The following is a 17068-nucleotide window of genomic DNA, read 5'->3' on the forward strand; positions in this document are numbered from 1 at the left end:
ACAGCATACGTTATGCCTTTTGAAATATGTTTCATTCTGCAAGTTGGTCTGTTTGTATGTAAATAAATAAATGCATTGCATTCGATCAGATGTGATTCCACCAACACAAATGAGTTCCTGTGTTTCCTCAGGTGCATGGAAGCGGTGGCTATGACTCTGACTTCAGTGATGATGATGGACAAGGAGAGTCCTCACACAGAGGCCTTAAAAGGTAAAACTAAAGACAACAGCATCACAAAGGCTCACTGATATATTTATGTGTGTATTCAAATATTTATCATCTAAACTAATTGGGTTTTGTGTCTGTGCTGACCAATGCTAAAATGCTAAGCAGCAAAGGAAGTCACACAAAGGCTGATATTGTGGATAAACATACGTGCTTCCTCTACCATCTTTACTTTTGTCTCCAAGAGCTTCCATTCAGACTGATGTCGACAACCTCATCAACTAACACATGCTTTCTGTACTTATTTGTACCTTTGTCAGGAAAAGTGAAGAAGAAATCTTACAGAAGCCGTTCCAGAAAGGCCGGCACTCCCAGGTGGCTCACCGGAGTTTACACTCTAATGAACTGGACAGGTAGTGTACAATCAATCATATCTAATTATGCAAGTCATTATGTTTTATGGTTAATTACTTCTCACGTCCATCATGCAGTTTAATTCCTTTTCCCAAAATGAGCGTTATTCCTTTTCAATCCCATGTTCACATTGTGATTAATGTCAGTTATACATTTCCTATATTTAAATGAAATCCTTCAATCAAATCGAAATTTTCATGTGCAATTTGTGATGTATAAAAATGAAGAAAAATCAGATTATAATTTTTTCATGTTTGAAAATTTATCATTACTTCCAACTAAAATCCCTATGGTCCTTACACTTACCACCCAGAGAAGATATTTTATTTGAAGCATTAATATATGCTTCAAGTAAAATTGGACCATAATTCCTTTGTCTTATAATAATTTCTTGTCAGATTATTGTTGATCCATGTCTCAAAGTGTGTAGTGAGACCAAGATACTCAAAACAAAAATAAAAGGCTAATTTTTACTTAATTATTTAATTATTTTAAGTTAATTCAGTGACAAATCACTTAAAACATGTTTTGTCATTACATTGATGCCAAACTCATAATACTGTTATTTATAAAGTAGAACTATATAAATTATATTCAAAGTTTATAAAAATAAAAAAAGTAGGACGTGAACCTCACCTCATCTTTGATTATCTTTTGGGTCGCTGATTCTGTTTCCTGTTTTTCAGAGAAGAAGCCAGGAACAGAAGAGCCCACCTGATATCATTGAATGCTGTATCCTGTTTTATTTTTAATTTGAAATGACAATGAATGTAAAAACCATGTAATAATTCCATGTTAGTCTAAATATTAGTTGCCATCATTTGAAGTCAATAAAACTAAGGGATGTGGAACATTTTTTCAGTGTGCAAAGTTAACATTCAAAGAGAGGCTGACCTTAAGCAGATGTTTCCAGTTTGAGCGACATAAGAAGTTTGTCGGTGACTACATACTTTATTATGGAGGACAGATGGCCGACTTCAAACGCTCTGTGTAAGAACTGTGTGTCACAATCAAGCTTGACGATCAGTCATCTGCTGTCACTTCAACTAATGAGAATATGTGTAATCATAACAGATCATTGGATACTCATTTGTTTTCGTATATACTTAACCACAATTTATACTAGTAGTAATGTTATTGTAATAACTCTCCTTATCTGTGCACTTGCAATTAAAAGCTTATAAGATTATTTTTGTTTCCCTCAGAGCTAAAGACAAAACAGATCTGGATGTGCTGCGTGAGAATCATCGCTTCCTCTGGAGGGACGAGGACGAGGAAGACATGACATGGTGCTCATCACTAGTCAACGTTTCATGCAGGCTGCTTTAATATTTAGTTTCCTCTTTATTATTGTTCTGTTCTGTTTTGAAAATCTCTGCCTCTAAAGGAATTATAAATATGTCAAAACTCTGAATCTAGTAGCTTGTGTTTGGTGGCAAAAGTCAGTTATTTTCAGATGAGTTTGTGTTTTTCTATCTTACATCTGGACTTTTTCTGCTCCAGGGAAAAAGAACTTGCCAAGAAGTATTACGACAAGCTGTTTAAAGAGTACTGCATAACTGACCTCAGCAGATACAAGGAAAATAAGGTAGGATAAACAGATTCATTGTTTTATTGATTGATTTATTAGCCAGTTTAAACAGAAACGGAGTAGCAGAAGGTGTAGCTCACATCAAACAATGTGACACCACATGATGGTCAGTGACTGTTTTGATTATAGCAACTTTGAACATGTGAAGTTATCACATCAGAAGCCAGTTTCAGACAAGAAAGTACTGGGTGTTGTAGCTTTTATATGTCATTGCTGTGTCATTATGAGGCTGAGCGAGCGTTGTAGCAATATTTAGTTACACTAATAACAGTATGACATATTTCAAATAATTACAGTATCTATCTATTTAATGTCCTCTTGATAAAGTATACAGCCTTGAGTAATGGGAAAAGAAAACACTGCATGTTCTTGTATCTGTTAAGGACTATTATTATGAATCCCCTTGTAAAAACAAAACTGTAACAGAGAAAAAAAAGATGAAGTGAAGCACAAGTTGTCATAAGGTGAAAATTACCAACAAAATGAAGTGAAAGAAAATAATACAGTGACTATAGACACCTCAGCCATCCTAGCCACCACTGCCAGGACTTGGCAGGATGATCCATTTTTTACACTGTGCTCCAAAATCACACTAATTGGCCCAGTGGTGGCACCATGAGTTAAGGTTAAAATTTCATAACTCAGACACTAATATCCACCACCACTGGTCTATTTAAGATACAAGTCGGGGGTACGATGCGTTTTGGCACTGTGCTCTGTCTCCAGTGACCACAGGGCCATCTCAAATAACTCTATGTCAAATCCAAGGGCAGTATGCTTATGGCTCCATAGCTGCACTATTTGGTCTGATGGTGTTATACTTTCAAACTCATGTGATATATCTCAGGCTGCGATACTGACGTACATATGACAGTTGTCATAGGTACATGATACATAACACCCAGACTGACCCTTAATTATTAGAGGCACTATAGTTGAAATGAAAAGAGTAAACAACCACCAGACAGACAGGCACCATAAGTCCAGTTGACTCAACAATTTAAAATGATTCCAGTGTTGCTCGTTAATTATTCTGATTTGCCTAATGATTGCAAATGCAGTGGTGAGTTGCATCAGTCCCACAAGTGTAGTCGCATTTTGATCAGTAGTGTCAGGCAAATGAGGTGTGACAGCACATACAGATGAATCCACAGACAGAAAATGTGCTAGACAGACGTCGGCTAACATATTAATGACGAGCTTAAACGACGACTGCACCATCTGTGATGCTTCCTGTTCACTGATGCTTCATTCCAGCCACTGAAGATACTGTAAACATGCAAATGATATTACATACAGTAAGGCGTAAATATATATGCAAAGTGGGAATACACAATATTCTCACGAAGGTTTGTGTTTCAGCTGTTCACACCTTCTGAAGAGCTTTTACATTTGCCAAATTGAATTTTGTTTGTATAATTTTATTTTTGGTGGAGTGGTCAGGCTGTTGCAACAGGACTCACACCCTGAAACACTGAATTCTTCCACTGAAACAAATACAATTGAAAGCTAATGACAATTCAAAGACAGGGTGTAGAATAAGCTGTGGTAGGATATCTTAAATTAAGCATTATATGCTTTATTTTAGGGAAAAGAAATGTAATTTGTGCTGTGTGTCCGGCTGTTTTGTTGCAAATGATTTTGCTGATTTACATCTTGTTAAATTTGTGCCCAACAGTTTGGATTTCGTTGGCGGACTGAGAATGAAGTTGTCTCTGGCAAAGGTATGGCATGGTCAAAAGTTAATTTAAATTTTGAGTTGATACATTTCTACATGTTTTTATATTTTTGCATGTGCTGCTTTCTCAAAACACTGTGCTGGATAATACTGATGTTCTGTGAACTTAATGAGAGAAAGTGAAACCATTCTTCTTAATTAACGGATCACCTTCACTTCCTTATTCACAGGTGTTTAGATTGTAATGTGTTCACACTAGAAAAGTGAGAAAATGAAGCATACTCAGACCAGACAGAACGCATGCTAAATTTGGCTGTGCTGTTGATGCGTACTATTCTCTTACAATGCAATGCACTGAGAAAATGAGGCAGATGTTCACAGCTGGAAAAAACAAAACAACAAATTGTAGATGGTGGTAAAAGATCTTGGAAAACAAAAATAAATAATCAGCTTTAGGAAAGACATTTTTCTTACTGTTTGTGATGTTTGATGGACATCTGATGTTAGAATCTATTTGGGACAGATAAAATTTCTCATCATGCCCACAAAACAGTTCACAACTTTTTCCACTAGATGGCGACAGCGATAAAGACAAATAACAGCAGCGGGTAACATACTGTAGATACTTCTGTCCTCATGTAAGACTGTTTTACAGATATGCGTGTTTCACTTTGCTTTGACTTTCTGGAATGTCAGAAAACCTTTCAAATATTTGATTCAGCTGAATTTTCTTTTTTTTCTTTTTCTTATTTATTTATTTTGGTTCCCTGTTTATGTCTTACACCCAAAGAAAAACCTCATTCTACCTCCACACTTGTGATGCATACTAAACTTAGGTGTGCCGTTGATACGTTCTACTTCTTAATACAATTTGTCCACGCTTCATGATGAGTGCAACACCTCCTCCCTGTCTGCTGCTCCTTTGTGTGACAGTGACATATATTTATAGGAAAGGCTATACCAGCAACACACAGAGGGTAAACTTACCTTGATGGCTCATTGATATGCCTAGAGCCACATACACACACACTCACTCACACACTTTACATTTGAATAATTTGTTCATGTTTACATCAATACAGCCTCGCAAACTGACCTAGTGTGTCCTAGAAAGCTGACTAAGCCAATATATTGTTCCAGATTAAGACGGTGTAATCCTGGTCTCTGACAGTTCACCACCCTGTAGCAATACTCTACAGGAAGTGGGATTAGAGCGGGCACTTCACTTGAGCTGTCACGTCTGTGATTTGTGTACATTGATGATTTGCAGAGAAATACCTCTTAAACCACTATTTAGAGCAGGAGACACTAAACACTCAAGTGAAATCAATACTAATCTAATGCTTTAAGGTGGAGCCTACGTCCTCAGTCAGAGGTCGTTTAAAGTGTTTGTGGTTAAAATCAAAGGTGGAATACGTGTTTATGACTTGAGTTTGATTTGATTTGAAGGCTGATGAAGAGTATCACTTGATTGCATCCGCACAAACTGTAGATGAATCATCGCCTAGATATCTTGTTTTATTGTTCAGGTAGTTACACCTACACTACGCGTTGTTATTCCAGGCTCAGGTGTCGTGCCAGTCAGATGGCCAAGCTTGACCTCTGCTTGCAGATAAAGTAGATAACACCAAACTTTTCCCAATTAAACAGATCCTGCAGCTCTTTTAAAGGAGCACGGCACTTCCACTCTGCCATTGGCACCTTTTTGGAAATCATCTTCTTAGCGTCCCCTTGCTCTCTGTGCACCTCAGGTCATGTTGGTATTAGGTAATGCTGACTACTCTTCATTCAATCAGTTGGATTACTAAGAGCACTGACCTTTCTTTTCATGGCCCCAGTGTGATATGGGATGTAGGAGCGTGCAGTGCCAAAAGGTTGGAATATTTTTCCTTTGAAAATATTAAGGGGGAAGAGAAAGGGAAAGATTATATTCTTGAATCAAGCACACAAGAGCAGGATCACATGTTATCCTTTCCTGGGAGTCCAAGGGTTTCTTACATCTTACAGAATTTTTCATGCTCATCCTCATCCCTTTTGTTTAGTCTCTGAAAGATTCGCATGAATAATTCCAGTCATGTATGAGGGAAGGAGAAAGCCAGAAAGACCTCCCGTAAACAGACCTTAAACGTGCCTGTTGGAGTTTTTTGTAAACAAACAAAATTTATGTTTAAATTCAATGTTTGTTATGTGTAACAAACACATGAAATATATTTGATTCCTCATAAAACATTTACAAAGATGATTTTTTTTTGGATATTGTCGACCCTTCATCATTGTTGTATCCATTTTGTAAGGTCAGTGTTCTACCTTACCTTCATCTGTGCCTTCCAGTGCTTCTTTGCATGTTACTGCCATCAGCTGTGGAGCAGTGGAACAGCGTGAAACAGGTGGCACGAATGTCAATACTCTAGTTCGTGTGCATATGTGTCCTTGTGTGTGCATGTACGATAGCAACAAATCAGGGACTCACGTGTAAAAACATTGCTGCGTGCACTGCTCACATTACACATCTGCAACATAAAGTTATGATTTTATCATATATCATCTTTGCTTCTCATGCAATGTCAGTATGTGAGGCAGGCGTTTTGTAATAAGAGAAATCCATCATTGAATGAGTATATTGAATTTTAAAATATGTTTTTAGTCTTTTACGCTGGAGCAGATGTACGTATGTGATGAAAGGCATGCAGCCACTTCATTCCAAGTCATGTTTTTTTTTTCCCGTCTGGTATAAATTGAGCTTTAGTCTTGCTGTCAGGAGGAGGTCAAAGACCAAAGGTAGTTGAGGCCAGTCTTATTTTTGGTGGGCCCCCTGTCAAAGTAAATGGAGTATCAAAGGTCTTGGCTTATGTAACTTTCCTGTCTTTAAAAAACGGTCACCACACGCTCGCTTACAGTGGACGAATCAGGTTTGACCCACCTCTGTGTAACTTACACTGTTAGCTGGGGTGTGAGGCCACTCTAAGCCGTCACTGAGACATAATAGTTCTCGCATTCTGACCTTAGAGTTTTATATTTTTAGTGTTGTCATTTGTTTTTTGGATTTCAGTTTGTGACAGAATTTTTATTCTTATTCCAACTTGCCTGAGTTTCTACCTCTCTGATTCCACCTTTACTCCATCCTCAGACTTATTTTTCAGCTTATTATACAGCATGTGGTCCACTAACATGATTGAATTGGAATATTGTCACATCGTGGCAGTTTCCCTTAATTTTACGTTTTTAAATAAAATGAAAGTGGCAGGCCAATTTAAAGGTGAGAACATTTCATTTGCTTTAAATAGTTGCTTTGTGTGGCCTCAGTTCCAACATAGGCAGAGTTTGTACTGAATATCCTGCTGGGTTCTGTTTTTCCAGACAAAATCCTTCAGCTCCAAAGAAGTGTGAATGTGTTTTAAGTGTTAGAAGTGATAGCTCATTAGTTCACAGCCTGCAAAGCCTTCAGAGTTGCCCAGTATAACAATGGAAGTGCAAACGTCTCTTTTCTTATTGTTTTAATGTGTTTATCTGTGTGTGTGTCGCAGGGTATTGCACATTAATACTAAGAAATAGGAAATAGTAATATTTCTCAGTGGTATGCTAAGGGATAGACAGATGCAAAGCAGGTCTTTGGACACATTCTGTAAAAAAATATCATCTCCGTGGGATATAATGCTCCTTAGGCTACTTGCTGTGGGGTAAATAAAAGTTCCAAAATAAAACGAGTGTTGAACTTCAGGTCAGCAAACTGGACTGCTTGTCAATGTGAAAGACAGGCATAAAAAAGCTAACTCTGATCCAGAGTCAGAGGTGGGACTGTGTGGACAGAGAAGCAGCCTTTTGGTTGCCAGTTACATTCCCAATATTTGAAAAATCTGCCTGGGGCAGTGAGTGTTTATCGTTTCCCACAGGTGGAGAATTTATTAAAGTTGGTCGACCCCTACAATGGGCGGGGAGAAGGGGGTGGTGAGTATCAAGAATTGGCTGCAAAGCAGCACTGAATTCTCCAGCTCAATAACTATTGCACATGAATGCAGCCTTCAGACAGACTTTTCAATCAGTCGGCACTTTAAGGATAAAAAAAATAATTTTGGGTGGGAGCGGATCTATTTGTTTGGGCCTCCTAGGATAAATGTATAAGGCGAGCAATGATCCCTCTTCATTCACATGAATTAGTCTCCATTTAACTTTAAGCAGAGCCTGAACATCCCACACACACGTTACTCACTAGCCTGCAGTTTTAGTTGATGAGTATAGAGAGCACCTTTTGTGATAGGAATGTGTAAAGTTTTACAGTGACAGCTGTTCTCCAAAGCCATGCCATTGAAGGAATAGTTCAACCAAACCTTAGAGGAGCAGGTAGGCAGATTTTGTTACCTTCAGACAGAGACAGGCTAACTGGCTTCTTTGCTGTTGCATATTGTTCTTAACACACAGACATGAAAGTGGCATTGATCCTCTCATCCAACTCTCTGCCAGAAAGCAAATAAGCATATTTCCCTAAACTTTCAAACATTCCTTTAAATAAGTTTGACTTTTCAACTGGTCTCATGTATCAGAAATATTTCCACTAACTGGAAATGTTAGGCCTAATAGCAAAAGCTTAGGCAGAATACTCCATGAACTTTAATTACCCTGTCAAATTATAAGATTTTCTCAAAGTCAGGCCTAGTTTATAATAATGTCTTCTTTGTGAACACTTATTCAAGAGTGAATAAAAAGTGAAAGAGCACAGGCTCAGGTCACTGCCCCGACTTCATCCATTGAATGTTAATCATGCAGCCATCTGTCCCGTGGTGTATCCATCTTGATCTCGGGCTGCTGACTGGTGGCATTAGTAACCATTGACGTAGGAGGACAGGAGTTCCCTCTCTTAATGGGTTTACTCAGCTGACCTGGTGCCAACCCTTTACATGGCACACGTGAGGCTCACCTGATGTGTGAGGATACCCAGTGCTTGCCAACAAAACACAGTGGTGGCCCTTTTGTTTTTTTTGTTTTTTTGCAAAGACATTCAACAGAGACCCATAGAAAAGCTTTTGTGTAAAACTTATGTTGTAAAGCAGGGACGTTGTTGTGTGTGTGGCCCTATTTTAAAAATCCACCTTCTGAACGCAGCGACTAAAGTTGTGCTTATTACCCTTTGTGTGGGAAATTGTGGAGCCTGGGGGCAGAAAATCAGAAATAAGCGAAGAATTGTTTCCTGACCTTGATTGTATTTAGTTTTTGACATTTATTTCATCAAAGAAGTTGCCTAGAAACAGATTTCCATTGACTCCGCTCTGTCACTGTTGTGGTTATGAGTAGCTGGAGGGTCAGACACATTCACACTCTCTGTGTTGTAACCTTCAAATATATCACATTCTTTTATATTTGACACCGACTGTTTCTCTGCAGCAGCAAAGGGATTCAGTACCTTTTTCAAGGGGGCTCAGTTTTGTGTAGGCAAAACACAGGTTTAGCTGTTTTCTTTACAGATAAAAGCTGTTGTGTGTAGACAGAGCGTTATGTGATTGATCTTTTTTTTTTGCGTGCATGATGGAGAGAATTAAGATACCACGAGTGAATTCCAGTGCGATTGGCATTGACGTCACCGATGATAGTGATGTCTCTAAGCATCGGTCACTGCTCATGGCGTCATGTTGGCACAGAGTTGAGAAGATGGACCTGCCCCAAGTCACTCCCATATAGTGTCAGAAAAGACCAGACGTCAAGGATTTAAAGGGATATACTGCCATTTTCAGTTTCCCTTTACTGATGATGTTTTAAGTCTTTTTAAATGTAGTCAGGTGAACATATACAACAACAACAAAAAAACTTCATTTGAAGTTAGTAATTTAAGTCATCAAATTGTTGCCGTTTTTCTATGATAAGGAACTGGTTGATTCATTAATGAATATAATATTTAGCAACACTAGTACTGTAGCCCCAGGTATGGCAATGACAGTCAGTCAATCAGTCTACTACTTTGGTCCTAGTTGGAATATCTCAACAGCTATTGGATGGGATGCCATTCATGGTCTTTTCAATTTGGTGAAAATATTTGGAGACGTGAACTTGTGGTGCCATTAAGATGAAAAAATTCTGTTTGCGTTCTTTTACTGTAGTATCATTCAGGAAAGCAGCTGTAGACTTGGAATCCGACAAACATATAAAATGTTTGTCTTACATGAACAGGTAGGGTATTTAGAAATAGAAATTAAATCAAAATATTACCTGTGTGATGTCTTATTGTCCAGGAAAATAAATAAAAATACAGCTCAGTATTCTACTTTAGACCTACACTGATTGTTCTTTAATTTCAACCATAAAGTCATATTATTTCTGGTTTCTTTTACTTATTTGTATATAATAACAAGCTCACCCAAATAAACCCAAATAAAGACCCAGGACCGAGCCAGAGGTCCACAATTGTCTTTTTTAGCTGACGTCATGGGACTTAAATCTAATACAGCACGTGAAGAGAAAGTCTGCCTTATGGCTCTAGTGGCTCGAAGCCATGACGACCAACGTCACCTCACCTGAATTTGAGTCTTGATCTTAGGCAGGTGAGGGCAGGCATCCCTTTCCTCTAGCCCCTTTGGCAAGAATGGACTGCTCTGACGCACTTGCTCCCCCTGCTACAATCTGGAGGAACCCCACAGGCCAGATCAGTGCCACCTTAAGCTCCTCTGGGGATAATAGGCAGGCTGTGCAGCAGCTGGAGGGAGGCCTGAGGAGATGAGGCGAGGTGAAGAAAGGGAGATGGGACGGAGCAGTGGGATAAGGAGGAAGGGGTGTAGTGCAAGAGGGGTGTAGAGCAAAGAGCAAAAGGGGGGAGGGTGGTGAAGGAGAGCAGCAGGGTTTGGAGGCTGCCTGACAGAGTCTGAAGTGTTTGGAGATTTATAGTCTGAATTCCATAATCGTGAAATAAAACATCTTTCTTTTTCAGTTACATCCTCTCATATCAACTCCACCATGTTTTTTTTAAATTCTTTGCACACAAGAGTATTTGTAAATTCACTGTCAGGGCTCGGTGGCTTGCGTAATTTCTACTTCTTACTTAATCTATTATCAACATGGAGTATATATTTGTATGTGAACATGTTCTCACTGGTCTTCCAGGTCAGTTCCAGTGTGGAAACAAACGCTGTGAGAAGCAGGAAGGCCTAAAAAGCTGGGAGGTGAATTTTGCCTACGTGGAACACAGTGAAAAGAGGAATGCATTGGTCAAACTCAGTAAGAAAAATGACAAATTATCTTCCCATTTTCTCTGGTTATGCTCTGTGTTTGTGTGTATGCATGTCAGCGATGTGTGTGGCTTTGGCCTGGTGGGGTTTCCCGTCTAAGACCCAGCTCATAATAATCCTCCTTCAGGTATCATACTGCAGAAAATCCTGTTAGAATAATTACTGTAATTGGAGGACCCACCAGTCATAGTCAGCTCAGTCAAGCAGGAAATGGCAGGCTCTTTTAACAAGTTAGTGCAACAGGTCACATCCCGACATGTTGTTTCTCCTCATTAATACAAAAAAAAATGTTTCCCAACTTGCAGTAATCCTTAATCCAATGTTTTGACAGTAATGAAATATGATCTGGCAACCCTGCAGCATGGAGTTGGTAAGGTTCAGTGGATGGATAAGGATGATGTTGCAATGATATAATGAAGATAAATAAATGAATAGCACATAAGCATTTACATTTTAATCCATCTACAAGAGTGAAACAGGAGTTCCACAGGGGTTCCACGGGAGTTCCACAGGGTTCTTTCCGTGGCCCCCTATCTCTTTACATATTATTTTACTTGTGAATGGAGCAGGTTTCCAGATGTGTGCTGATCATACTGTTATATATGTTTCAGGTTGAACCATTTTTGTCTGTTTACATTCAGTTGCAGTTCAGCTGCAGTTAGATTCTATAGCAGCATGAATTGAAACTAAAACTATTGTGTAACGCTTGACAGGAATACAATGTGCTTTTCATTCTGTGGTCTGTATATACAGTATATCTATGTACAATATCTGTCCATATAGAAATACTTAAAAGAAACACAAATACTGAGTAAAATAATGCTTGGACCTAATTCTGCTTTTGCAGGCTTTGTAAAAACTTTATGAGGAAAGAAATGTATTCAACACATTTGTTAGGCCCCAAGGACACACACAATCTGTTTTGGTGAGAAACAATGAATGTAATCGTGACTAGGTATGTTTACAAGAAAACTTCCAAGGGGTACGTTTTGCAAAGGTCATTAACTGTAAATAAACGAGAAATGTTCGTTCCAGTGTATTTCATTCCCTAAATGCTGCACAGAAGTGGTTGAATTACAGCGACTTACACTGACTGCAGCTGTAGCTTAAGCTTCATGTCCCTTTTCACCAACATTACAATTAAGCTGTTATAGAAAGTGCAAGATTTAACCCTAATAATGTCTGTAATAATAATAATGATGATAATGATGATAACAGTGAAACTGTTTGTAATGGTAATGATGATTCCATGTTGTCTCTGTTCTAGGACTCTGCCCTGAATGTTCTTTCAAACTCAACTACCATCACAAGTAAGCTGACCTACCTCTTACCCTTGATGCATTTCTGCATTAAAAATGTAGGTCGTCTTTCCCACGATGAGTGATTTCAAAGATTGTAGAAAAGTGTGCACTCAGAGGCATTATGTTTTCAGGTTGTCCGTCCTTCCGTCCGATTCTTGTTAACGCGATATTTCAGGAACACCTTGATGAAATTTCTTAAAATTTGACTCAAACTTTGACTCAAGGTTGACCTGATCAGATTTTGGTGGTCAAAGGTCAAAGTCACTGTGACCTCACAAATATCACAAAATGTTTTGCTTAATTCAACTCAACTCAAGAATTCATATGCTTATTATGTCAAAATGATTGGGTGATTGGGTTCCACATTGTATTTCAAGAAGTGGCTGCTTTACATTCTGAATACAGTTTGGTCAACTTGTGGTTCTGCTTGTAGGAGGAAAGAGGTAAAAGCAAAGGCTAAGACTAAAAGTTTATCGGAGGAGAATGAGGAACCACTACACAAGAAGAAGAGGAAGAGATCGTCTTCACATTCCAAGAAGCACAAACACAAGAGGCGCAGAGGTAAGACTCCTCTCAAACTGTCCCATTAATTACGGCAGTAATGTCATCAGATAGGAACAGCTTGTGGGAGCAGCCTTGTTTATGTTTTGTGCTTGGAAATGATATCGTTCCCGTTTCTCTCTTGTGTTCGACATGATTATTTTGTCCCATTCTATTAAAACATATCTTATTTTACAACTCTCTCTGTTTCTCTACAGATCGCTCCACCTCCTCCAGCAGCTCAGAGGAGTTGCTGAACTCGGACAAAGGTAATGTTCATAACTCTCTCTCTCACACACACACGTGCACACGTGCACACAGAGACACACACACACAGACACACACACACACACACACACACACACACACACACACACACACACAGAGGGACCTCCCCCATTTCAAAATACACACACATTGCACAGTTTATGATCTACTCTCCTGGGCCTCTAGGCCATGACACTCCTCCGAAATGTCTGGAGTGAAAACAGCCTTGACAGTCCTTTCTGGAAACACATCCATTAGCTCTGTATTTAGCTCTGTCTGCTTTTTCTCAGCTCTGTCTCTTACCATTCCTCTTGACTTTTTTTGTTTTTTCCTTGTCACTTCGCCCTTCACTGTGAGCAAAACGAAATGATGTATGTCTTTGCCCTCTTGTGTCCCTGTTCTGTTTATTCCAGGATCTGGATGGATGGATGGATGGATGGATGGATGGGTGGGTGGGTGGATGGTTGTGTGCAGGAGTGGATGGATGGGTGGGAGAAGATGTGCACAGACACAGAGGTTATGTCACTGAGTTCAACATGCATTGGAATACAGACACAAAAACACATATTTGAAGCAGTTGAAGTAATTTGTGAGCGATGCGTTCAGGGAGAGTTAGGGACTTTATGGTAATGGAAGTACTTCATGTCCTGGAAACTGAGGGCTACTTTATATTAGAGCCACATCTAGGGCTGCTGGCAAAGCTAACCTATAATTTTCATTTTGCACAATGTTATCTGGTTTGGAAGTGACTGGATTAAACTGTTAAAAATATGCTAATGGGCCCCTGTTGACGCTCAACCTCTGGCCTGCACTGCATTGTGTATGTACCCTGTTGCCTTCATTTCCCAACCCATTTCTCCATCCAGAACAGTGCACTCAGGAAACTACACATAGAAGCTTCATCAAAAGACCTAGAATTCCTCTGCTGAAATACCACTAGCCCCCAAATTTTCTTTTTGACAGTTTGAAGAATTTTGATTTAAAAAGCTATGTAGGAATGGGGACCTTTTGAGGACAATATAAACTTAAATAATAAATGCTTTTAAAGAAGAGCCACAAGGTAAGACTGGCTCCTGGATGTCTGTGGCCCCAGGTAAAGGTGCCTACTTTACTTGGTTTTGTCGCTGTTCTGGAAACATTAAATTTGTCCACTTCAAATTACCAACTGAAACTTCTTTTTGAATTTGTTCGTGCAAAGAAGAAGAATCATGAGAATCATGCTGCTAGATTTGTAGTCTGAACGTTCACTGATTGGTCAAGCACAACTTCAACAAAACAACTTCCTGCTGTGTGATGTTTCTACCCTGACATCAGTAACTGTTGAACTACTGTTATTGTTAGTTATTCCCTCCTGGAAGTGTGACTGACAGCTCTCTGAAACTCTCCTGCTAGACTCTGAAGCTGAGGATGGGCCAGAGGGCCAATCAGAAGCCGACCACTGGCGAGGACCCGCCCCAGCGGTGGAGGAAAAGTCAAGGTGAGATTAAAAGCTAATGTTCATATTAAATCACACCCAGTAAGCTGCAGTAAAACCATTCCAGGCAGTCTTTACCAATTAGCCTACATAGGGTACTGATCTGTACATGCACAGTATGTAGATCACTTAGATACCCCACACAAAGCTGTCATGAACAGTCAGGGAAGTCACTAAACCTTTAACCTGATAATGTCACACTCACACACTCCTGACATTTAGATTTCTGCTCTCAGATATTACTGCAAAGGTCAAAAGTAAGAGTCGGTGTGTGTTCAAGCACATCTACTAAATGAGCAACACTCTTGACCTCAAGACAAAACACAGTCAATAATATGATGGTAGTGATTCTGATCAATTGCACTGGACACAAATTACTTTAGAATGAGTCAGGTTATATAATTTATATAATGATAATTGTGTTTGTATTGAATTTCAAGCTTTGTTTGTTCTACGCACAAAACACGATCATCATAGATGATTTAAATGCTCCACATTCAGAGATACTCCTGTGTTAACACTTGCCGTCGATGGCAGGTAAATTAGGTGCTTGTTTGTTTGTATTCCGTATCGATAAAAGCAGAGTGCTAACACAGTGAGTCGGGCCACCCAAAGAATGCACCTAACAGTCTGTGTCAACACTGTGCATGGCAGGAACTAACGTTTCTGTGATTTTGTTTATCTGTTTAGGGAGGAGGAGTTTGATGAGTACTTTGAAGATATGTTTCTTTGACTCTGCCGGTATCAGTGGAAATCCTGCTGTGACTGCGCTTCCTTTTGTGCACCACTGACATTAAGCCTGTAGTTTTGTCTGACTGTATGTTTCATTACTATTACAGAAATAAACACAATGTTTAGCCTTTACCTGTTAATGTCTTTGATTTACTCGTCTGTCCCCACCACAATCTCTGCGGAAAATGAATGAAAATAGTTGTAATCATCCCAGCAGCATGGCTGTAGGGATGGCAGTGTTTTTCTGAAATTAGGTACAGACATTGAACTTCCTCCAGGATGAATTATAATTACTTCGATGTCGTAACCTTTCATCCAGCGGGTTAAAATTTCTATTTGTCCAACACTTTGGTTAATGACGAATATTTGATTTCATTCTTTGAATTAATATGCAAATAGTAGATGCTAACATGCTGATGGTGCAATGGTTAACATGTACCTGCTAAACATCAGCATGTTAGTATTGTCATTGTGAGCATGTTAGCATGCTAATGTTAGCATTTAGCTCAAAAAACAAGTGTGGTCTCACACAGCCATTAGCGTGGCTGTAGACTCTTGTTTTAGTAAGTTACAATTATCTAAACTTATATTTATGTTATATGTTGTTATATGTTGAATGTGTATCCACATCTAGTGGATACATTTTCCACAGTAGTACGGTTTCTTGCATGTGTAAAATTTCAATGAAGTAGTAGTCATTATCAGTCTGCTCTGACTGAAATACAACAAGGATTAGCTCGAGATGTCCCTCTGGCCAAGGGCAGATTGAGGCGCTACCTTCAATTTGCAGAGCAGGAAACTGGGAGATTATAGACCTTGGCTTAAATAAAGACAATTACTGTACCTCTTACTGCTCTGTCTGTCTCACTTGAACTTTCTTCACTGCTTTCTCAGGAGAAGTCATTTACTCTGTGATTGATGGCAATGTAAACTAGCAGGTGGTTAAGTGCAATAAAAATATGGTCCATTGAGCAGTAACAGTTTGTTGTTTTCCAGTGAAGGTGGAATATGATTTGGCCCCAAGCTGTACTTGTACACCCTTTACCAATATCCTGGGAGGAATTTTTAAATCTCAAATAACAACAACTTTTAAAAATTTAAGAGGGATAGAAAACTCACAGAAAAATGATTAGATTTGTGTTTGATATGGCTTTTCAACAAAATAAGTAGAAAATTAAATCTTTCTCCGTCCTTGACAAATCCAGAACCTATAAATATGTACATATGCAAATAGATTTCTCTGCTGGACACAACATAGCTCCTACTTTACTGAAAAGCCCGTAGGAGCTATGGAATATGTATGGAAGCAATTATCAAATTCCCACATCACACTTAAATATAAGTTGCCTGTTTGACTACGATTGGCTTTCAAACTGTACCCTCAGCAGATCAATGTGAAAACAGATTTTGAAACTCTGCACACACTGTACATCATTCTGCAGAAAGAAGGTCAAACTTTCGAGTGAACTAGCAATAAGCGTGTGGAGCGGGTCTTTAAATTTAACATGGAAATTTTAAAGCAGGGCCCTTTGAAGAGAAGTGGGCGGCTCTGCACCCACTGACTCCTGAAGAGTCCGGGGAATGAAAGGTCATGTTGATGAGCTCAAGTGTCCCACAAAATGATAGATTACAGGGCTTCTTCTTTCTTTCCTCATGCCAAATATTCCATCTTCTCAGGGGAGGTCTCATCCTGCACT

At 39.1% G+C, this 17068-nt stretch overlaps 1 protein-coding gene across 1 annotated transcript in view; it reads left to right on the forward strand.

Annotated features, from left to right (window-relative positions):
* The window catches only part of fra10ac1 (FRA10A associated CGG repeat 1), a 16203-nt gene extending 700 nt beyond the window's left edge, over positions 1-15503 (forward strand). The window contains 13 exon segments of the mRNA XM_056366155.1: positions 132-211; positions 487-579; positions 1267-1312; positions 1494-1570; positions 1786-1869; positions 2084-2168; positions 3850-3895; positions 10933-11046; positions 12325-12367; positions 12792-12919; positions 13117-13167; positions 14558-14642; positions 15330-15503. Of these exon segments, the coding sequence (XP_056222130.1) occupies positions 132-211; positions 487-579; positions 1267-1312; positions 1494-1570; positions 1786-1869; positions 2084-2168; positions 3850-3895; positions 10933-11046; positions 12325-12367; positions 12792-12919; positions 13117-13167; positions 14558-14642; positions 15330-15372 (975 nt within the window). The 3' untranslated portion in view covers positions 15373-15503.
* Positions 15504-17068: the final 1565 nt, after the last annotated feature.

Source organism: Seriola aureovittata, chromosome 21 (assembly GCF_021018895.1).
Source record: "Seriola aureovittata isolate HTS-2021-v1 ecotype China chromosome 21, ASM2101889v1, whole genome shotgun sequence".
Taxonomy (NCBI): domain Eukaryota; kingdom Metazoa; phylum Chordata; class Actinopteri; order Carangiformes; family Carangidae; genus Seriola; species Seriola aureovittata.